This window comes from Adiantum capillus-veneris, chromosome 1 (assembly GCF_014529385.1).
Source record: "Adiantum capillus-veneris isolate H3 chromosome 1, ASM1452938v2, whole genome shotgun sequence".
Taxonomy (NCBI): domain Eukaryota; kingdom Viridiplantae; phylum Streptophyta; class Polypodiopsida; order Polypodiales; family Pteridaceae; genus Adiantum; species Adiantum capillus-veneris.
Genome location: NC_140931.1, coordinates 136,407,971 through 136,431,485, shown reverse-complemented (window position 1 = coordinate 136,431,485; position 23,515 = coordinate 136,407,971). Strand labels below are relative to the sequence as shown.

Below are 23,515 nucleotides of genomic sequence, written 5' to 3'. Positions count from 1 at the left end.
TGTCTCTTGCACGACTCTTACTATGACTGTTCTTGTGATCCAAAGAACGATCGCGACTACGACCATGCTATTGTGTCTTGTCACAATTGCCACTAGCCATATACGCATCACCATGCCTACTCGCATCAAGAGATTGACATCTAATCTCCTCAATAAGCAATGCGTTAGTAACATCATTGAACACCAGCTTCTTGCCAGGTATTGAGTTACTTATGGCTGTATAGAAAGTATCCCATGACAATGGCAACAAACATAGCAAGAAGATGGCATTCATCTCATCAACAAAGTTATAAATAAGCTGCAAAAAGACATTGTTGAACTCATTCAAATGAAAGCTAACATTGTTGCATTCTTTTATGTTCATACATATAAGTTTCTTCATGAGAAAGACCTTGTTCTTTTTCCATCCCATGTTGCACATAAGGCATCCCATAAATCTTTGGCATTTGTCTTATCCATTATTATGAAGTAAATGGATGCACCAAGGTGCAGGTAAATGGTCGCCATAACATGCTCATTCAAATCTTCCCATTGATCATCAGTGTATGCAATGGCGCTATCAATTTCTTATTGATCAACACATCACGCATACGTTGCTTCCAGATTGAAAAGTTTGTGCCATCAAACTTCTTAATGTAGTACTCATCCTTGTCCAAAGCACTACTAGCAGCCATATGTCAAGAGAATATGACCAAAATACTTATAGAAAAAATTCTAGGAGAATTTTGATAGAGTTTCCCTTGTAACAGGAGCAAAATCTCAAAAAACAAAAATGCAACAAAATCACTGTGTGAACAATCAAGTATTCCAAGAATGCGTATGGACGACTCGCAGGGAAAATTTGACAAAGTCTCCTCTATTTGGGGAGCAAAATCTCAACCCAAAACAAATGTAAAACAATGCATAGACAAAATCAAATTCTCTCAGAGCATATACTGGCATAAAATGGTAGCATAAACCACTAACAGAGCACGGATGACCGCCAACTCAGCAGCATCAAGGCACCTATGCCCGTCTATATATATCCTATGGCAAGGCCATGAATGGGGATCTCCAACAACCTAATCCACCTCACACTGGGTAACTCAGCTTCAAAAAACCTCACGCAATGACCCTCATGAAAGGTTATGTAGACTCAATGATTAGCCAGAATCTCAGAAAGGGCTCTTTCGGACCCAGTCTTAGAAACGACCGAGTAATTGCCAAAATACCAAGCCAAATTGGCTCCACGAGCGACATATAGCGGCAATATCAGCAACTCAATGTACATGTAATGATAGTTATTGCTAATGTAGTAGGCCCTACACACAAACAGGTGCCAAAAGAGTGCAAGCAGTCTGTATTGATACCTCTCCCTACGAGGAGTGAAAATCGCTCTCAATAGAGCTCAACAACACATAAAAGTGCTAAATGCATACATGCATAAGTAATTGATGCTCAAAACCTTCCACTGAAACAATGTAAACCCTATCAACATCTAGTGAAATACTCCCATTGAAGCCAAAATCTATCACCTATAGCCAACTAGGCTAAATCAAGATCGAACCATAGATGCCATACATGTTAATTCGGCACTATTCAAAAGTAGAATCAACATATTTCCATTGTAAAAGTGTATGCCAAGTATCCTTGTAGACATGTCTATAACGCTTCGGAATACTACACAAAAACCCAAACTATAATTGTGACAAGAAGCTACTCTCCGATGCCGCTTCCAAGAATGTATGTGTAGCCGGATGTTGTTGATGTTGGGATAGGTGGATGTCAAGAAAGTATGTGTGTGTGTGTGTGTGTGTGTGTAGAAAGAACACCGAGCTAATGTGGATGTGTGCTCCATTGCTGGGTGGGGCTGATGTGTGCTCTGAAAATGCCATTGTTCTCCGCCGAGAACTGCCGGTGGATGTGTTTGTGGGCTGATCTGTGTGGCTTCTTAGGAGAGGAATTTTAAAAATCAATATTCCTTGCTACTTCAAAATTCTCCTTGCTGCAAGCGCTGCTCCTTGCTTTTGATTTGCTCTGTATTTTTTGGTCACATGCCCAATTCATTCACAAAGTGTGCGTGTGTACACACCTTGCACATAAACTTCATTAAAAAATGCTTGCACGGTTCTTAAAACTCTCGCTGCATACTGCATAGCGATTTCAAGGTCATCTTGCTCCTTGGGTGCTTGCTCGATTGTAGCTTGATGCCCCTTGCTTGCTCCATGGCAGTTGCTTGATGCCCGATTGCAGCTTGATGTTGCTCGTTACTGCTTCACTTTGTGTGTGCGTGTGTGTGTGTGTGTGTGTGTGTGTGTGTGTGTGTGTGTGTGTGCGTGCGCGCACACACACAAGTACACATGCTCTATAGATGCTTTCAATTTTGCCCTGCATGCTTCAATTTCCTGCTTTTCTCCTTCTGTCCCGATTCCAATGCTCTGCTTGGTTTCAATTTGCGAGGTCTGCTGCCTTCGATGCCCACCACGTACTGATTCCAAGCTTGCTTATATTCCCTCAAGATCTACTTCTCAAGCTCTACAAAACTCTGACTGCTACTATTTCAACTTACTCCCGATTTAATTGTTGTCCTGACCTACTGCTTAGCCGATTTTTCAAAGTTCCATTGCAAGCTTGAGCTTCAAGGGAAGTTGCACACGTGGGGTTGGGGAGGAGTTGGGACTCTGATACCAGTTGTGGGGTTGGTCACCCGTGCTTGCACAAGTGTGTGGGTGCATCAGGAGACACACATGATGTGGTGGAGCTATTGGTGAGACTAACTCTCATCACTCCTTATTGTTCACTATATCCAAAAGAATAGGGTTAGGGGTTAGTGATGGGTGCCCGGACTCGGACATGGGGCTTGAAACTCTTACAAACTTCTCACTCTAATTGTACTCTGCTTTGTAAGCCTAATGATATCTCTTGTGTGTAATTGGTCTTGTTTTCATGCAATTTTACCCATTTCTTGGTCAATTTACTTTGTTTCCAATTTAGTTTAGTTGGTCTCAGTTGTAATGTCCTAATTGGGCAAATATTAATATGCATCATGTATGTAATATGTACAAGAAACTTGCAAAGTCTTTTCCCAATTTTGTCTCTATAGTCTAGTATTGCAATAATGGTCCACAACATAGTTTCTTTGGTTTGTTGGTTTTCAGGCTTCTGTGTAGTGGTTTTGCAGCTCTCGTTTATTCCAAATTTTCAAGCAAGTAATCACAACACACTTCAAAGCTCGTCCTTCAACTAATTCTCTAAAAACGCACTTGGATTCTTTTGATGATTTTAAAAGGATTTAGGGGTAACACACATGTAAGGATGCCTATTTACCCTACCCCTAGTGCAAAAATTGAAAAGGTGGGGGATGTTTAAAACATTAAATAGATTTCATTTATGCACTTTTGACTCAATGAATATCCCTTAACCAAGAGTTCAAAAGACTATCCCAATGATCCAAATCCTACCCTATAGGTCTTTGAATGATACCCTAGTATCTCCAAACACCTAAACACAAAGAATCAAACTGATGATCATCTATCTGCAAAAAGAAGGATTACTTGAGAATTAAGTAGAGGAAGTCTTTTAAGAGAAACTACTCCATGCCAATGTTTTCTCTTAGGTGGCTACATCCCCGGAAATGATGCCAAGAGTTAAAAAGCGTACTAATCTTGTTTAGGATTAGTAAGGATCTCACATTAGTTTGTCAATATGAGGGATGTAGTAGACCTGGCTAGGGCATGGAGGTGACAAGGATGTGTCAAGTCCCTAGAAAACATTATTTATGTAAGCTACAATTCAATACTTTCACTTAGGTGATGCCAAATCATCAAAGGCTAGCCTCAGACTGGTAGTCAATCTCTACCATTTCAATGGGCAAATGGACTCCAAATGCAACCGAACTTGTACGAATGACTAAGAGGACTTGTAAGGTACCCAACCCAAAGATTAGGGCGCCTTGATATTTGGCTTTCCTTTATTCTTAAGCTCCATTGACAATGCCTTACTCCAATTTAGAGAAGCAAGGATACGATAAATAGAAGTGATGGAAGCCTCTATCCTTCTTGGCCATGGATGTAAGGGTCCTACACTACAAGCCAGATTGATAACCCAAAGGTTATGATGAGAGTTAAATCCTATTTCACTGCAGGGGGTTTGAAAGAGTGCCATCTACAGAGGATTCGCGATGTGCAGGTAATAGAGGAGGGCATCATAAAACAGTATCCGCGACAGATGAACAATATGGAAAAGGCGTAGATAAGGAAGGAGATCAATGACTGAGGCGGCTAGTCATCAAGAGAGAGGGGTCCATCAAGAGCAAAAATACCATTTTGACAATGAGGGGACTGTTGTTGCAAAGTGTGAGAACAGGGTTGAGTGGCAACCAAAAGATGGTTGTCAAGTTGAATTGAAGAACGGCGCCAATAGCAGGTCGGAGCAGCACGTTAAAGGGTGCATCGAGGTAACAAGAGGTAGTAGAGAGAAGGCAACGTTATTTTCTTAGGAAGATTATTACTTGGTGAGCCAAAGGCTCTTTTTGCCGCTATCTCGTCGCAGAATCCACCACATGGCATATCAAAGCTTCAAATATAAGTCAAATTTTTTTTAAAGGCGATAAAAAGCGATGCTAGTTGACAAGCAAACAAAAGCAATGTCGCGGGATTCCAAAGGCGCTTGTTCGGAGGTTCACAAAGGCATCATTTTGCAGGTTTGCAAATGCGCATCAGTTTGGAGATGAAGCTTTGCAAAGCCAACATTTGAATTTTCTTCAGGTAAGTCTCTGGCCATTCTTTGAGATAGAGATGGAAACCGTTCTTGTCAATCAACACAGAGTCGGGGCACATGTGATGAAAGGACACGAGGCCTGCTCAGAAAAGGCCATTGCCATACTAACTCGCCTCTAGTTATATAGTTCAGAATCCGGCTATGGCAACTCTACGCATGGGGAGGAAAGCATATCGCAAGCCCTCATTTGTTGCCTTGCCTCTCATGCATGCCTCCCTCTATGTATGTATGTATGTGTGTGTGTGTGTGTGTGTGTGTGTGTGTGTGTGTGTGTGTGTTCGTGTTTAGTATCGGCTATTCATGGTTGACTGCTCGACTATTTATGGTTGACTTGCTTGGTGGGCGTTGTTATAGAACATCTATAGAATATAACAAGACATATACAGATTGACATCAAGCACTGAAGTAAACAAGTACAAAGTTCGTCGGATCTTCATTTGCAATAGTGATAAGCAGACTAAATATGGTCTCTTCTTCTATGGAGATGCCGAACTCAACACGCTTGTTATCATGCGACATTGCATAGGAAAAGCAACACGTGAATATATTGTTTGGCCAATGCAAGTTCGCAACATGGAGTTCTCTTTCCAAGGTTAGATTCAAGCATTGACTGGTCTCATGAACAGACTGGAAAGGCTCCTAGACTTCTTGAGAACATACCCTACATATGATAGCATGCTACTACATGGCCAACAAGTTGCATAATTGAGGAGAAGCCCTACTTGGTTTACAAGGAGAGGACGCACTACAAGTAGGAAACTGGCTACAACATAAGACAAGAGAAAGAGTTGATGGTGGAGCAGAGAGTGATAGTGCAATTTTAACAAGGGAAAATATATTAAAAAGTACCCATAACCCTTTATGTAGCGAACCTTCGACATGGAATATAAAATTAGATCTGCTTCTCTTTAAGTTTAATCAATATGCCACATCTCTTGTATTTGTATTAATGTGTGTTTTGTGTCTGGCAGGGAGGACATATATTCACAACACTGGATGTTTCAATTGCACAAGCGCGACTCCAGCTCGACAATACTACAAGGTTTGTTATCTGTATTCATCACCCCATGACTATGCGTTTGTTTGGCGCAACACATAAATCCTGCGGGGCAGGGCAGGGCACGGCTTCCGTTTCTTATAATTTTTGGAGGGACCACAGTGCCAGCTCTCCACCATACTTTTGTTATGGCACCTCTACATGACGTGCACTCTATACTTTGTAGTTTCAATTTGTGACGTTTCATTGCAAACGATATATTTAACTATTCACATTGCTTTTTTGTAGCTTTACTCAAACATTATCCTCCGGCTTGCACGATTGGATGACAGTTGTACACAATTACCAGGTTGGTAGTGTAGTTCATTTTTTACAGTCTGTTTATGCTTTCTATATTTTTGAGTAAAGCTTTAGCCATATGTTTTCCTCTCCAGTGTTGCATGCTCAATTTCAATCATCCTATCTATATATCAAATAGACATGCATTTCTTTTCTCACAGTTTAGCAATTCAACCTATATATTGAAATAAAGGAAAATTGACTACGCTTGATTGAGAATAAGATGGGTGTCTCAAAGATGGTTCCTTGGTTTACAGACTAAATGGTCGATATTGCTAGGTTGAATGGTACAATCTGCAAACAACTACCAAAGTAGGTTTGCTCGATTCAATTATCCTCTTTAGCCCTTTGTCATATATGGAGCACTATGGGACACTACTTGCTTCTTCCCAATGCTCATCGAGTCCCAAGCTAAGCTATTAATGGTCCTTATCAATTGGTTCTCCTCATTTTCTCGTGTCACCACAACAAAACCCAAAGCCGATAGCAATCACAACCAACTAACCAAGTAACCATCTGCACTCCAGGTTATGTACGGCCAAGGCCCACCAAGCAAGACTAGTTATTGGGGCATTATACCCTGCCGGTTCTTTGAAAGGTCATTTGTCCCTCCGGGCTGGCTCTCCTTGTGGCTTTCTAGTTAATAGAAAACGTTGGGCTTCTACAGGCCCTCGATTGATTGAGAGAAGGTGATGTTATCGGCACAACTCATACGCATCTTTTGCTCCATCTGGTTCTGTGAGGGCCTCTCTCTCTCTCTCTCTCTCTCTCTCTCTCTCTCTCTCTCTCTCTCGTGCACCCACATTCCATAACAATTTACAAAGAGCTCAACACTCCACAGTACGAGTGGTATGGCCAGTGTTCATCCCGAGGTTTCTTCTTCTTCTTCTTTTTTTGCCTAGTCACTGAGGCTTGTTTTAGAAAGCCAAAAACTCAGATTGTGAGCTGCCCAAAATAGGCTGCAAACCTTGCTGATGTGTATCTTATAGCTACCATTTTTGGCCATTGGTGGCTACCATGGGTTCCCAAGGTGGCTCGCAAATCCTCGAAAAGTTTCTATTTTATGTATCCCAAACTTCGCCAATCCATTATGCGCAGTATCTATCTCAAACTTGGCCAACACATTCTGTACAATATGATGTTAGACTCAACATAGTTTTTCAACCCTAATGGTTGCATCTAATATCAACAAAAATAAAACAAATAACACAGTAATGCAAAACCACCCATATGAGAACTCAAAATTTGCAGCCATTGTATTCAATCTTTATTGTATAACAATGTCTTCACTACTATAATGTATGTCTACCTTCCTTCTCACGAGCGCCTGTGTGTCTCATAGCTAGATTAAGTTTTATCTCGTAATGATTCCTCTCAACGTCAACGGAGCAAGGTATATTGTATAGCAAGGTCTTCACTACTATCCCGTACAGATGCCTCCCTTCTAATGAGAGAGTGAAAATCACATAAAATTCCTCTCAAAGTCAAATTGAGTTCGGAAGTCTACCCTAATGGGGCAGAGATCTTTCATTCTCATCACTATTAAGTTATGGAGTCTCTTCCTATCAAAAACCATTATAGAGACATCATATCTAAGCTGGACAAGTACAATGAGTACCATGGGTTATTAAAGAGGAGAAATTGAGGAAAATCTTTTACCCCAGAAAAATTCAGCTTCAATGTAGGTTTTTCTAATCATTTCTTTGCTCTTTGTATCCTTTAGATTATCTTTTGTTTTCTGATTTATTGTGTGCGATAACATCATTGCTACTTCTTTGCACTCACCATCTAGTTTGAAGACGTTCATCAATGCGATATTTTCATCGAGTTTCAATAATTCACAATATATCATTTCATACTCATTAAAAAATTATAGTTTTTTACATTACTTCTAAAATTCCTTTTACTCCTTGGGCATCCTTAGCTTTTCACTTTTCTAAACTCCATTCATCTTGTGGAAGAAAAAGATAGACGTACATTTACATGTCATTTACATTGAAGCTTAGGCCACTTGCCAGAACCATTGGTATTATCTAACCCATTTGGCTATGTAATATAAAACCTACAAAAATTAGCTTTCACACTCTTTGAAAAGGCTTGGGTCAGTGGTATGATAAACTTCTAAAATAAGCATAAATAATCCCTTTTGTGATGCAATATACATGTTAGTTGTTCACAATTGCCATCGCCTTATTACCATTAGGAAAACATTGCACATTCACTAAAATTTGATACCACCATCAAAGGTTGTCCATCCATGTATCCAACACAAAAAAACAAGGTTCACCATACAAAACCTCACTCGACGCCAATCTCCATTTTACTCCATGCCTAAAACCCCATCGACAGCTTTGGTACTTTTGGAGGCTAGATACGATTATCATGGCACCTCAACAACCTCCTTGATTACCACAGCACCACTCCACTTTGGCCTAACAAAGCCTCTCCAAAACAAGGTTTATACTGCATAAACCCATACAACAAAGCACATAATATCCTTCAATTTCATGCCTAAACACTTTATGGCATCAACTATTCATCAATTTTTTCAAGATATTGATAGCTCTATCATTTTGAACATGCAAGCTCTTCAGCATATGAACACAACATGGATATGAGTTGGTTCATTGTAGCATTTGCGAGATGGCAACGATTAAAAGGCATTTGAAGTCCAATGAATCTTCTTCTACTGTTGTCTAACGATCCAACCATACTAGCATAGTTTACAAGATACGATGCAAGTTATCTGCAAAGCCCACCCAATAAGATTTTCATTCATGAACTTCTTATATGAAGGATCATGAATTCAAACAAAGACTCTGATGAGGGGACAAGAACATGAAGCACTAACATCTCTTCATGGAATTACAACCCTCTTACTAGGCACTTATAGGAGGCCAACACATTCACCCAAAAGAGATCGACTTGTCAAAGTCCATAAATCATTCTCGTCAAGACTTTGAATTTCTTTGGTTAACGGCAAACCTTGTGCGTTAGCATATGCAAACACTTTACTTTGTTGGCATTGAAAATGTGTGCAACGTTAGTCCAATATAAACCAATGTAAAATAACCAAGTACCTCACTCAGAAGAATCCAGGAAGAACCATTATAATTTTCAACATAGGTTTAACCCCTTGATTCTCAAAAGTCTCACTAATCACATATAACAAATTCTATGAATACACTATACACATCAATTGCATAACAGAAAGTTATTGCATCCATGTGACTGTACACAGCCCAAGCTCATTTGCTAGTGACATCCAAGTAAAAGATACTAATTCCACAAAACTATATTGCCACCATGGAGCAACGACAATTCCCCAAGCCCACCATTTCTATGATATATCCAGAATACATTACATTTTCTGGCTGAAACGTTCACAAAAAAATCCACGAGTAAAAACCGTGTCTTGAGCATGTAGTCAAACTGGATCGAAAATAAAAACCTGTAACCTGCGCACATTTTTAAGAAGCTAACAATGAGAAATGAAAAGAAAACAATCTACCACACGATGGAGGCAAAAATAAAAACATATGAGAACACTAACCTCTAACTAAAATGGGCCATTAATCTTTTGATACGATAGGAATTAACAAAAAGTCAATAATTTACCCTGTGCTCTTGTCTACATACTTATACATACTTAGGCTCGCACAATATAAGACCCATGTTTTGTAATCACTGTGTGTCTGTGCGCGCGCGCATGTGTGACATAAATATAGCTCATGCATATATGTTTGCACATTTATGAATATAGTGTTCAGTATTTGTTTTAAGTTGACTTTGAAAGCATCAAGGTGTGTGGACACACGCATGCAAGTGGAATGACATGATTTGATATCTATCAACTTACAATACATCAAGAATATTGTGTGTGGGTTGAACCTTTTTTCCCAGGCACGCGCACACGCAAGAGCACCGAATTATTGCATATTCGAGGAATTATTGCTCCAATATCAAATAGGAGAACAAGCAAAGTCTTGAAACTGAGAGAGAGAGAGAGAGAGAGAGAGAGAGTCCAACTTAGATACCGTATATACAAAAGAAGTTGACCGACAATGTATATCATATTCTCAACTGCTTCCTTGGTGGTTCTAAATAATCTGCAAGCAGCAAGTAAGCTGACGTCTTCACAGCCAAAACAATGATCCAAAGATAGAAGATGACCGTTCATACAGAGCGGACCTTAAAAACGCGACAGAGCAAAGTAAACCAAGATATGCCAATGCATAGCAATCATTGTTACAAACTAAAGGAAAAAAGACCTTATATTTACCTGTGGGACAAGTTGACTCAATGCGAGTGCTATTCCGCTTGCTTATTTTCGCACTGACCTGGCCATGATTATCGTTGGAACAAAACAATCAACCATCAAAAGACAGATCTCTGCACATAACATGAGAAGAAGAAGAGCAGAGAAATTTTTAACGTTATAGGAACAAAACTCAGAGATCTCAAAGATCTATCCAAGGAGTCAACCCAAGACCTGATACTCCAGAGGGAACTGGGATAATCAATCTACCACACTTGGGTGATAGAAAGTTATTCCAGTTTCCTCTTCTTATTCACTCACACACACACACACACATGAGAGCTAACAAATCTACAGGAAACAAAGCCGTCACACTAACAACAAACACAACATAGGACGATGATATAGCCTGCTATACAAAAACACTTTACATTACATTGCCAACCATACATCCGGAAGTCTCACTTTTGCTGCTGCGAGAGAGTAGTGTAGGTTGTCCAATCCATTCTGATGTAAATTGCACTTATGGAAGCTTCGATTTTGAAGCCTTCCGTCAGTCTTCTCTGATGGTAGCATTCCATCCCTAGAAATTTGGTATACGCTTTCTTGCCAAACTTGATCGTTTGCTTGATGAGTCAAGCTCACTAGTCAAAACGCGAAAAACGACCATAAGCTCTGCACGTAAAACAGCTCCTTCTGTTGTCATTTAGCTCTTACCACTATCATCAGGGAGCTCAACAATATGCTGATGATGATCTGAAGCTCCATTAGAACTAATTTCAAAGTCCTCAGTCAATTCTTGTACTATCACTCCCCTGCTTTCCTGCAGCATATATGCAGAGAGATATTTAATTCATTTTACTGAGCTTTCCCAAAAATTACAGAAACCAAAAACAAAAATATATAATCAAGCTACATGGAATGCCTCTTAGCAAAGAAACATTAATTTTCAAAACTTCTTAAGCTTATGCAACAAAAGCACAAAAGAGCTCACACAAACATTCCCCACTGATCACTGATGTTCAAATCCTAGAAAAGGCTTGCAAAGAAGGGTCTTGGTACTCTACAACAACCACGTGCATGGAGCCATACGACGTAATTAAAATAGACCGCCTCCTTTTTGCTATAGCATGAAGGGGCCCCCCCCTTATCCTCGGAAGCTACAAGTTGAACATAGAGCGCACGTTCAGAGTACATACTTGGCAAACACCCAGCTTGTCTCCTTTGTCTTTTGGAGCGAAGATGGCACTATAAAAGTACCAGCTTCTTCACCTCATTGGATACTCACTTGCAATCACAAAAATGTATCCAGAGCGACAGGAATGAAGATCAGGATTCCCTACAAATGCCAGGCTGCTGGATTTGACCACATCGCATGCCTGCCTGACCCCCCCCACCCCCCACCCCACCAAGGTTACGTTTTCTCTCACTTCCTCTTTAGGGTTTTCGGTTTCACTTTTCCCTTCTTTCTGTGGTGATTGTCTCTTGCTAGTCTCACCTTCTGTCTAGTGGTGGCTCTTGTATCTCCCAAGAGTAGATTAAGGAGTGAGGGCCTCATGTTCCCTTGTCACCATACCTTCCGATGCACTTTGACTAACTCGTCCATGGAGACCAGTCAATGTGAAATGGTCTCAAGGGAGGGGTTAAAATTGGATGGGAGGTGAGTTTTTGACAAGCTGTAGAGTCTTTTTTTTTAAAAAAAAATAAGCAAGTAGTACGTTTTGGATTAACAAAGACAGCCTACACGTGCCACAAAGTGATGACGTGGCATGACCAACTAGAAGAGAAATGGCCGAGTGGACCCAAAAAACTTGAAGAACTTACGAGCACCGGTCATGGGGCTTAAAACCCTAAAGACCAAAAGCTTGAACTCTGGGAGAGACTTCCATAAATCGCGCTGGCATGCTGCCGTGGCAGATTGTACGGATACTTATGTGGCAGGGCTGTATGGGTTTTTCCGCGTTTTGTGTTAGCTGTGCCACATGGCAAGCTGTACGAAATTCCGAGATTTGCGCTAGCTTTTGGGAGCATATGCTTTTGGGGTTCGGTGCTTTTGAACCTGATGCTTTTGGGACTTTGCTTTTGGACATCCCTTGTACTGTCTATAAGAGCCCTCACTCTGCAAAGCATCTGGACGCAAAGTATGAGAGCAAAGGACCCTCGGGAGTTGTACTTTGCAGTGATCAATAATAAAGAAATACCAAAAGGGGCGCCAGTCTTTGGGGGCAGTGCTTCTCGGCGCGGAACTCCGCTGTGCCATGTCGACTCTCTCTCTCTCTCTCTCTCTCTCTCTCTCTCTCTCTCTCTCTCTCTCTCTCTCTCTCTCTCTCTCTCTCTCTCTCTCTCTCTCTCTCTCTCTCTCTCTATCTCTATCTCATTTATCTCTATATTAAAGTTCAATGGTTTTGAAGTTTCTGTTCATGTGTTGCTATTGATTTCTCGCTTCGAGTGTCCAAGCTTGAAACAACACGTGCAAGGATTGGGAGGGGGATTGAGCGCCAACACGAAGAGAGATTCTACGATTTCCCTTCTTACATCACTTCGATTAGCACATGAAGTTTGGGATTACCTTTGCAACCTATTGATTTCTCGCTTGGAGTGTCCAAGCTTGTAACAACACGTGCAGGGATTGAGAGGGGGATTGAGCGTCAACACGAAGAGAGATTCTACGATTTCCCTTCTTACATCATTTCGATTAGCACATGAGGTTTGGGATTACCTTTGCAACCTATATGAGGCAATTATTGTCACAAATTGATGACGTGGCAGTTCTGCCCGAACACACACGTAGCAACAGTACGAATTTCCGGGTTTTGCGCTAACATGCTGACGTGGCAAGTGGTACGAATTCTGAGGTGACAACAATACGGAACATCCGGATTTTCCGCTGACAGGCTGACATGGCAGGTTGTACGGACATGCCCGCTTTTTGTGCTGACAGCTATACGGAAATTCCGTAAATCACGCTGACTACTTTTATTGCAGATTTTTGAAAACAGCTGCTTTTGGAACTTTTGCTTTTGAGTTTAACTGATTTTGCGGCTCTGCTTTTGGCATCCCTTGTAAGAATAAAAGAGCCCTAAGGGCCTCACTTCTCAAGGCATCTAGACGTAGAGTCTAAGAGCAGAGGACCCTACGGGAGTTGTACTTTGCTCAAAGATTAATATAAAAGAAATACCGAAAGGGGCGCCAGTCTTTGGGGCCAATCTCTCTCGGCACGGAACTACGCCAGGCCGTGTCAACCAAATTGAACTGTGATTTTAAAGTTGTGAAGTAATTTGAAGTGAAATTGTGCTGTGTCGTGACAGAATCTTGACGTGGGGTGTCCAAGTTTGTGACAGTTACCCCGATCTGATCCTTGCCCTTGAGAAGACTGCTCAATCTACAGTACTCGCAATTTTCTTCACTACAAGCTCCTATTTATTGACTGCAGCAACTTCGAGACGGGCTTTTTGTTTGTGGCAAGGTGATCACTTCAAAGGACATGGCTACTCGACTTTTGGCCAAGCTTCCCTCGGAGAACGACTATAACAGGAGGGCACCATGTGCCAACGGAAAAAAATAGACCGAACAGACTTTGGACGCTTCAAAACAACCGAACTGAAAGAGATACATTGCACACAAGACACGAAGTGGTGGACTTCCACCCCAAGAGTGCACTGGCCCCAAACGGTGGTGCCCCTTTCAATATTTCTTTTATATTGCTTCAACTCAGTACAACACCGGCAGCACTTCTTTGCATCTCCACACAGCAGCATGCCAGAGAGTGAGCCCTCATCTCATGTTTAAAGGCCCTTGCCCCTCAAAAGCAATTTACATGAAAAGCTAAGAGTCTAAAAGTGTTACAGACTTGGTCACCCCAAGTCGAAAATCTGCCACGACACGAGAGAATCCCTTAAATGACTTCACAAAACTTTATCACAGTTCAATAGAGTCGACACAGCCCGGGGTAGTTCCGTGCCCAGAGGTATTGGCCCAAAAATCTAGCGCCCCTTTCGATATTTATTTTAATATTAACGCTTGAGCAAAGTTACAACTCCCGCGGGCCCTCTCTGCTCAGAAGCTCGTTAGGTAACTAAGGGGAGAAGTGGACTTCGGTTCATATTTAGGCCCTTGGCCTCAAAATCAAAAGCAAGCACATGAAAAGTTGCAAACTCAAAAGCTCTATGGCCCAAAAGCAACCAACGAAAATCGCGGAAAGACATACAACCTGCCACGTCGCATAGCAAAACGCGAAAGTCTGTATTGCTGCCACATCATCATGCCAACGCAATTTACGGCCTGTCCATACAACTTTGCCACTTCATCAGGTACGTCCGCGCATTACTGCCACGTCATCATTTTGTGACATAACCCCCTCTTGAAAGAATTGTAATCGCCCTCGATTACGCCTGCAAAATCAGGCATAAGCCATAAACCAGTTCAGTAGACACTGACTCTGTTGCTAAATTGGCTTTATCTTACAGAAAAATAATTCTAAATGAATTATTGGATTTATAAGTGAGAGGGTTTTCTCGCTTGGAACACCAAGGAAAAATAATTCTAAATGAATTATTGGAATTTTAAGTGAGAGGGCTTTTCTCACTGGAGACATCCGAGTACAGAGTATTCCTAGTATGTCATTTAAAGTAATGACGGGAACACTGAGAACAGGAATATCTGTAAGGCCACCAGGAACGGATACTTCTGATGCATCACATCGGATGGGTGACAGGGAGCATCGGAAAGAAGTATCCGACCATCCGGGAACGGACATCTTTGATGCGTCATAGGATGGGTGACATAGAGCATCGTGAAGGAGATTGTACCGTAAGTTCGGTAGGAAAGGACTAGGTGATGGGTATTCCTGATGCGTCACAAGGTGGGTGACGGGTGCATCGGAAAGGGAATATCCATAGTCGGGAGGAAATTCCGAACTGTGTTAGAATTGTGCACAAGGAAAAAGCAAGCACTTGAATAAAGATGGGTTCAGAGGAAACTTTGAGGAAAAACAGATGCTTTTTGAGAAAGCGGGATTGCTTTTCGGGAAAGCAGATGCTTTCCCGCGAGGAAGTCTATGTCTGCATTGTAACTGTGCATGTGATTGCATCAAGGGACGCCTGGGAAGTGCTGTCAAAGCATTGTTTTTAACTTATAAGGTTTTATTGCGTTTTTGGGCAGGTTCAAACTATTTTTAAAATACGCCGGCCGCCCACTTAATAGGTGCACAGCCATCTGATAAATAAGGCAACAGATCAGCCAGGGTTTTCTCTCTCTCTTTTTCTGGCAGAACAGAATTATTTTAAACAAAAAAAAAAAAAAAACGGCCGCGATCTCTACGCGAGCAGCTATTCCAGCTAGTGGCTAGGAGCTATAAAAGCATCACATGCCCTCACTCAGAGGGGAGGACCAATATTTGCAAGCTGGAGATGCTGCTGCAGAGTTCAGCCGTAAAGAAGACATTGCCGGTGATGCCCATGGCTGCCCCAAGTGTACCAGATGTCTCCAAGACCCAGTGTGCGAGTTCCCTCGCGAAGAAGTGCCTACGAAGCGTGTTTCCATTGCGACAAGTTGCTGTTTTTCTCTGTTTTCAACCCATAAACGTCGTAGACGGGGCTGATTTACGAGAAGGAACCCGAGAACACACCTCTTTTGTGTGTAGGATTGGAAGAGAGGATTTTCTATGGAGAGATCTCTTCCGGGGAATTGCTTTTCGAGAACGGAGTTGCGTTTCGAGCGTCGAGACTTTGAAGGTAACGATTTTCATGTTATGAACTCTAAGTATTTGTTTGCAAGTGTACTTCCTCTTAGTGAGGGAGTAGGAGCAGAGGAAGGTATGAGCCTCTGCAGGAGAAAAGCGCTCTGAGGAACTAGAGCCAGATCAGCCCAAGGGTTTCGTACCCGAGTTTGGGAAGTAGATCCACGGATTGGAGAGAGGTAGTCTCTCAAGTTGTGATCCGGAAGTTGGGATTCCCAAGTAAGGACTTCGTGTCCGGGAAAGCAGAGTTGTTTTGCGGGAAGAGCACTCTGGAAAGAGAGTTGGAAAAGAGTTGCAGGGATGCCATGCCCTGAGTCTGGAAGGTGAGATCCAGAGGCGAGAACCTTGATTCTCGAGGAATTGGAATAAGGAACGAAAGTTCCTTGGAATAGGGTTTTGCCCTAGGAATCGGAAGCTGAGGCTTCCGGGAACCATCAAGTCTTATTCTAGAACGAACGTGGTAATACGTTCGGTTCAAGTGCTTGTATAGACTTCTCCTCAGTAATAAAGATACTATTACGAGGGGGGGACTGGCCCATCTTCTGGTCCCCAGTACTCTCTCTCTCTCTCTCTCTCTCTCTCTCTCTATATATATATATATATATATATATATATATATATATATATATATATATATATATATATATATCCTTTGGCTTCAATATTAAGAGATAAATCCTATTTATCTGAGTATATTTTATATTGTTATGCGCTCCCGTTTGTGACAGTGGTATCAGAGCATGGTCTCCTCTCTTTCTCTGTAAAGGAGGACGACTCTGGGAAGATACGGGAAGAAGCCATGACAAGCCAAGAGAGAAGTAAGCAGGCGGAACCCTAAGTCCTGCAAGGAAAAGCTCGTAGAGTAGGAAATTTTTTTTTTCTCTCTACAAGAAGTCGACACAAGGCTTGGGATTCTCTGAGAAGGCGACAAGAGCATGATGCTCAAGAAACTAGAGAATCTAAGGAGCGGAATGCTCGAGATCCTTCAGAATCCAGAAAATATCCATGAACATCAATCCAGAACCATAGCCAAGAAATCCCGTCATTCCGGAAAGGATATGAAGAAGGTCTTTAGACCTCAGAACACTCCGGTCAAGTTTGATACTTTTGACGGAAGGGAAGATGTCCTGAAAGCTACTGCTTTTATTCGACAGTTTGAAGTTGTCTTTGCAAACGGCAATTTCTGAGAAGTGTCGAAGGTGAGGTGAAACCGGCCCGTAGGGCGGTAGGCATTGGCTTTCACCCGAAATTCTTTACTTTAAACACACACACAGAGCACTTTGCAAAGAGAACCTGCGACGGGAGTTAACACTTGAATACACACACGGCTCGGAAGCTAGAATGCTCCGAGCAGACGGTCCTGGGAATCCTTCACGTGTATCCACCTAGATACCATTTGATTTGGCCAAATTTCGGTAGCATAACAGCCCCAAAACTTGCGCGAAACCAATTCCCCTGTTGGAACTCGCTTGCACTGTCGTATACCCTCTGATTCCTGTCCAAAAACAGCAAATTCAGCACGCTGTATTTACTGGTTTTTGCCCTGTTTTCAGCCCCAAACAGTCCCCTAACTGTCCTCTGCGAGTGGGGCACGATTCCCAATGGTCCTGGCGTCCGTATGGCTGAAAAACAGTGAATTTACAGCGCATACACAGCGCTGATTTTGCACCTGTACGGTGAGGTTATGACCCTCACCAGTGCCTGCTTTGGAGCAGCAGCTAGCTACCCCTGTTCCTGCTCAAGGAGGCTCTTGCCTCAGCACAAAAGCATGAACCCACACAACTGTGCATCAGTCAAATGAGGAGCCCTCTTGTGGGGCATCACATAACTGCACGTAGGGGAGAGAGAGAGCAGTGTGTAGTGTGCAGGGCATCACTCCTAGCACCACACTGTACATGAGACGGAAAGGAAGCACTCCATAGCTCTTAACCTGTGACAGGTTGCAAATGAGGCCTCTCCCAGCTTAAAAATCAGCGCCCATTTTTCTGCAAGAGGAAAGTTCACGAAAATGTGACACTTGGCGCATTTTCAAGCATTTTCCCGTTTCGGGTTTGCCACTTAAAAATATCCTGACCGGTTGCCCGATTGACTTCGCGGCAAAGTTATAAAATGTTCCCTAGTCATACCGGAGGTAATGACGCGAACACTTTTCACGGCCCAAAATAGCAGTTCCCTAAATTTTAGGAGATGCTTCCGTTGGGTTCCCACTGGTCTTCTGACCATCTATCCTCATTGGAGCCGCATCCAAAAGTGCAATGTGGCCCAACTGTCGGATACTTTTTGTTGGTAGTCCCACCTTGACTTTACGCCTTAATTGAGTTCACTTCCTAGTATCCACCAACTTGGTAAGTGCGACGGGGGGACCTATATGATCTTGCTCTGAGCCTAGACATCCTCTTACCATACGAATTCCAGTGCCGACCACTTCCCGTTTGCGGGTGAATCTACCGTTCACATTGGCCATACAATGTCCGACCGTTTGCTACTTCAAAAAGAGGGTCTTAAACAAATAAAATAAACCCCATTGGAAAGAAACCAACAACCAAGGTTAGCAGTTGCCACATCTCTGTGACATGGTTAATAACTGCCACGTCCTCGTGACATGAGGCATGTGACCAAACACCTCAAGGGGATTGCAAGTACTTGGTGGTATACCAAAGCTCTGCAAGCAACTTACAACAAGACTTGGATTTAATTCAAGGCTGAATTTTCCGACAAATTTTATTTTATTTTTTCCCTCTACGCTTTGAGGAAGGCATCCAAGAAGATTGGGATTTGTTTGCCCAAGCAAGTAGTGGTTTACTCCTGCCAAGGTAGCTCCACTCTTGATCCTCTTTGAGGAAGGAAAGATGAAGAATTCTTTTGTCCGAATTTGTAAACACATCTGCAAGATACTTTGCAGTGGATGGTGGAGACAGCAATACAAGCTGAAAGTGTACACCTCAGTGTACATAGAATCTAATCCCCACAGTGGGACGGGAATCATTGAACACAGAAAGTTTGGAGTAAGGGAATTCAATCTAACTCCTGAGTTCTTGAATAGAAGACCCTCGAACTTCAAGTGAGAGGGCAGGTTTTCAATCAAAGTTACATCTTTGAGGAAATCATAAAGTGCATTGTGCTTGTTTGCTCTTTTGCACAAGATATGGTTATGTCTAACCGGGACTACCACTCTCGAGTGTTTATGAGAGCAGGATCAAACTGAAACATTGTTTTCTGAGATGAATTGGTTTGCTTAACTAGCCGGAAGGTCAACTATTAATCTGGTATCCGGTAATTCCCAAATAGATTACCTGCTACTGCGGATAGGAAAATTATGAAGGAACCATTCTGAGCTTTCCAGCAAAGAAAAGATTTCATCAAGCTTGAATACTCTTTAAGCCCACACCCCCTACCCGGTCAGGGAAGACATGGTAGTTTTTCGCACAAGTGAATGAACACACTCTTTACGAGGGAAGGAGCAAGTGACAACTACGGCGTGTGCTCGAGAAATCCAAGGATTGAAATCCTAGATTATTTGATGAGCGGGTTTTACTCTAAGATCGAGCCAAGTGATCATCAAGTTGAGCGTCTTCGCTCTAAGGATCTTACGAAGGGAAGGTAATTTCCCAGGTTCACCGAAACTTTAACACAGCTTAAGAATTATGTACAATTTGGAGTACATGGAAACACACGAAGCTGCAGACCTATGCCAAGGAATTGGACGAGAGTTTGTTATACTCTCTTGAGCGCCTTTTTGCGCACAAGAATATTCCGACACGAGAATCTCTATTTGAGATGTGTTTGGTAGAAGGAATTTGAGTTTCTCTACGGAGAAGAGGTTTTCCGATGGTCGTTGATCATTGAGTACGCTATGTGCCTTTACCATTACAGTAGCAACTTTTGGTTGCGGTATATGTTTCTCCATGAGCAGGTCAAGTAGCATTTACACGCTGCTGGAATAAATTCGAACTATTATGTTCGTAAGAATATAATTCGCCAACCGTTTCAAAATGGTAAGAATTACATATGGGAGAACATCAGTGAGATTCAAAGAGGGTTCGCTCTATTGTGAACCGGGTTTGAACGTACGTTCAGAAAATGCTATGGCTAGAATCCTATCTGCCTGAGATTTTGCAGATCGTCATTGATGCTCGCAAGGTGAATCATTTTTTATGATTTTGTAAGGAAGAGAGGCTAATAGGCGTCGGGAAATCACTGCTAGTGGTAATAACTCGCAGGAGGAAACGATTGGAAGGAAGTGCTGTCGTGCACAAGGAATCTTCGGACTGGAACCGTCCGCCTACGTTGAGCGACGGCGTGGAACAAGAACCTTCTTTAAGGTGATCGCAAATTGTGGAAGAAAGACGTCGAACTTAATGCTCTATGACTTGGGCATTCCCTATGTGGGAGGACACAAGAGGTTTAATACCCTCTGGACTAACAGCGTACGATTATGCGCAAGGACAAATACCTAGATTGATTTCTAGGAAGATTATTCTTCTCGAATTTGAGAAGACAGAATCAAGTTAACAAAGTCTTAGATAAGGAAACTTTGGATCAGAACAATTGGCCTACCCAAAGCAAAGGCCCGGAATAAGAACTTACTTTGGTAGGATGACACACTTGTTCTGCCATAGGAAGATTCACATGAGCTTAATGCTCTCGACATGCCCTATGCGGGAGGACACAAGAGGTTTAATATCCTCAGGACTAATAGCGCAAGGTTATGCGCAAGGACATAGACCTAGATTGATTTCTAGGAGGTTTATTCTTCTCGGAATTGAGAAGGTGGAATTGAGTTAATAGATTCTCGGATGAGGAAACTTACAATCTGTTGGAAAGACGCGAATGATGAGTTCTTACATGGCTCGTAACTTTAATGAAAGGTGAAGGATATCCTCGAGGTCCTAGCGGAAAGACATGAACCGGTAAGGTAAGTATTGAATTATTGAATTTTTGTTTGATTGAATTTTAAGTTCTCTTTTGAGAAAGGACTAGCTCAACTCACCATTGAGCAAGATTTGGAATCTTTCTGGTTTCTCCCCGGCAGTTCAGTTGGACCTCTACAGTTGAGGACAACTGTTTATAAGCGAGAGCAGGGTTGTCCACGTTCGACGTACGGGACGTTCCGTACGTTCCGTACTGTACCATACGACTCGTACGTCCGTACATGAGTCGTCCAGTATTTTTTATTTTATTTTTTATTTTATTTTTTAAAAAAAATATATTTTTTTTTATAGCGGGGGCGATTTTTGGTGTGGGAATGTTTTGCATCTCGACTGCATTTGAACAAGAGCCCAATGGATGCATTGGCTCAAAGTTCAAACACCCATAACCTATGTGCGACGAGGCTCGGGTAGCGGATCTACTATGGCCACCACCACTTTGGAGATCATGATTCTTCTTTCTTCAGACATTGCCGTTTCCAATGTCCATGGACACATCTTTCATGTTCTAACTTGTAAGACTTAAGTTACAAGTATTTAGTACTAAGCAGTGTTAGAAAAAAACCGGGGTCTAGTGTATTTTAACCGACTGAAATTATAAAATCTCGATTAGATTTTGAGCTTGCCTTTAAGAAAACCAGCAAATTTACACAAGTTTTAGTGTAATTACCGACAAAAGCTTCAAATTTTGACCTGAAAACCCGGAGAATTTCCTTATTTTGATCGGTTAGGAAAAATGTTTTTTTCTAGCCCTGGTACTAAGTACTAAGGTCAATGTCATGACTCATATGATCTATCATGTGTAAGATGCATGATTTCTTTTTTGCATCGTACGTTACGTCACCGTACGTCTTAATTTTTTTTAGTTCGATTAGTACCACGTCTTCGTACGTGTACCCGTCGTACGTGACCGTACGTGTCAACTATGAGCGAGAGGGATGTTGCTAAATTGGCTTTATCTTACAGAAAAATAATTCTAAATGAATTATTGGATTTATAAGTGAGAGGGTTTTCTCGCTTGGAACACCAAGGAAAATTAATTCTAAATGAATTATTGGAATTTTAAGTGAGAGGGCTTTTCTCACTGGAGAAATCCGAGTACAGAGTATTCCTCTTGCGTCATTTAAAGTAATGACGGGAACACTGAGAACAGGAATATCTGTAAGGCCACCAGGAATGGGTACTTTTGATGCGTCACATCGGATGGGTGACAGAGAGCATCGGAAAGAAGTATCCGACCATCCGGGAACGGACATCTCTGATGCATCATAGGATGGGTGACATAGAGCATCGTGAAGGAGATTGTATCGTAAGTTCGGTAGGAAAGGACTAGGTGATGGTATTCCTGATGCGTCACAAGGGGGGTGACGGGTGCATCGGAAAGGGAATATCCAGTCGGGAGGAAATTCCGAACTGTGTTAGAATTGTGCACAAGGAAAAAGCAAGCACTTGAATGAAGATTGGTTCAGAGGAAACTTTGAGGAAAAACAGATGCTTTTTGAGAAAGCGGGATTGCTTTTCGGGAAAGCAGATGCTTTCCCGCGAGGAAGTCTATGTCTGCATTGTAACTGTGCATGTGATTGCATCCAAGGACACCTGGGAAGTGCTGTGAAAGCATTGTTTTTAACTTATAAGGTTTTATTGAGTTTTTGGGCAGGTTCAGACTATTTTTAAAATACGCCGACCGCCCACTTAATAAGTGGGCAGCCATCTGATAAATAAGGCAACAGATCAGCCAACGTTTTCTCTCTCTTTTTCTGCTAGAACAGAATTGAACAAAAAAAAAAAAAAAAACGGCCGCCATCTCTGCGCGAGCAGCTATTCGTGCTAGTGGCTAGGAGCTATAAAAGCATCACATGCCCTCACTCAGAGGGGAACACCAATCTTTGCAAGGAGGAGATGCTGCTGCAGATTTCAGCCGTAAAGAAGACGTTGCCGGTGATGCCCATGGCTGCCCCAAGTGTACCAGATGTCGCCAAGACCCAGTGCGCGAGTTCCCTTGCGAAGAAGTGCCTACGAAGCGTGTTTCCATTGCGACAAGTTGCTGTTTTTCTCTGTTTTCAACCCATAAACGTCGTAGACGGGGCTGATTTACGAGAAGGAACCCGAGAACACACCTCTTTTGTGTGTAGGATTGGAAGAGAGGATTTTCTATGGAGAGATCTCTTCCGGGGAATTGCTTTTCGAGAACGGAGTTGCGTTTCGAGCGTCGAGACTTTGAAGGTAACGATTTTCATGTTATGAACTCTAAGTATTTGTTTGCAAGTGTACTTCCTCTTAGTGAGGGAGTAGGAGCAGAGGAAGGTATGAGCCTCTGCAGGAGAAAAGCGCTCTGAGGAACTAGAGCCAGATCAGCCCAAGGGTTTCGTACCCGAGTTTGGGAAGTAGATCCACGGATTGGAGAGAGGTAGTCTCTCAAGTTGTGATCCGGAAGTTGGGATTCCCAAGTAAGGACTTCGTGTCCGGGAAAGCAGAGTTGTTTTGCGGGAAGAGCACTC

The 23,515-nt window shown here is 42.2% G+C and overlaps 1 protein-coding gene across 4 annotated transcripts in view; it reads right to left on the bottom strand.

Annotated features, from left to right (window-relative positions):
• Nucleotides 1-9,234: 9,234 nt before the first annotated feature.
• The window catches only part of LOC147465630 (uncharacterized), a 50,970-nt gene continuing 36,689 nt past the window's right edge, over nucleotides 9,235-23,515 (bottom strand). The window contains exons 2-6 of one of the 4 annotated variants that reach the window (XM_086511978.1): nucleotides 11,070-11,175; nucleotides 10,803-10,996; nucleotides 10,377-10,434; nucleotides 10,132-10,285; nucleotides 9,235-9,552 (exon numbers count right to left, since the gene is read on the bottom strand). In XM_086511978.1, coding sequence (XP_086368104.1) covers nucleotides 9,522-9,552; nucleotides 10,132-10,285; nucleotides 10,377-10,434; nucleotides 10,803-10,996; nucleotides 11,070-11,175 — 543 coding nt within the window. In that variant the 3' untranslated portion in view covers nucleotides 9,235-9,521. The remainder of the gene's footprint in view (nucleotides 9,553-10,131; nucleotides 10,286-10,376; nucleotides 10,435-10,802; nucleotides 10,997-11,069; nucleotides 11,176-23,515) is intronic. The other 3 variants (XM_086511991.1, XM_086511985.1, XM_086511998.1) reach the window with 3 other exon arrangements.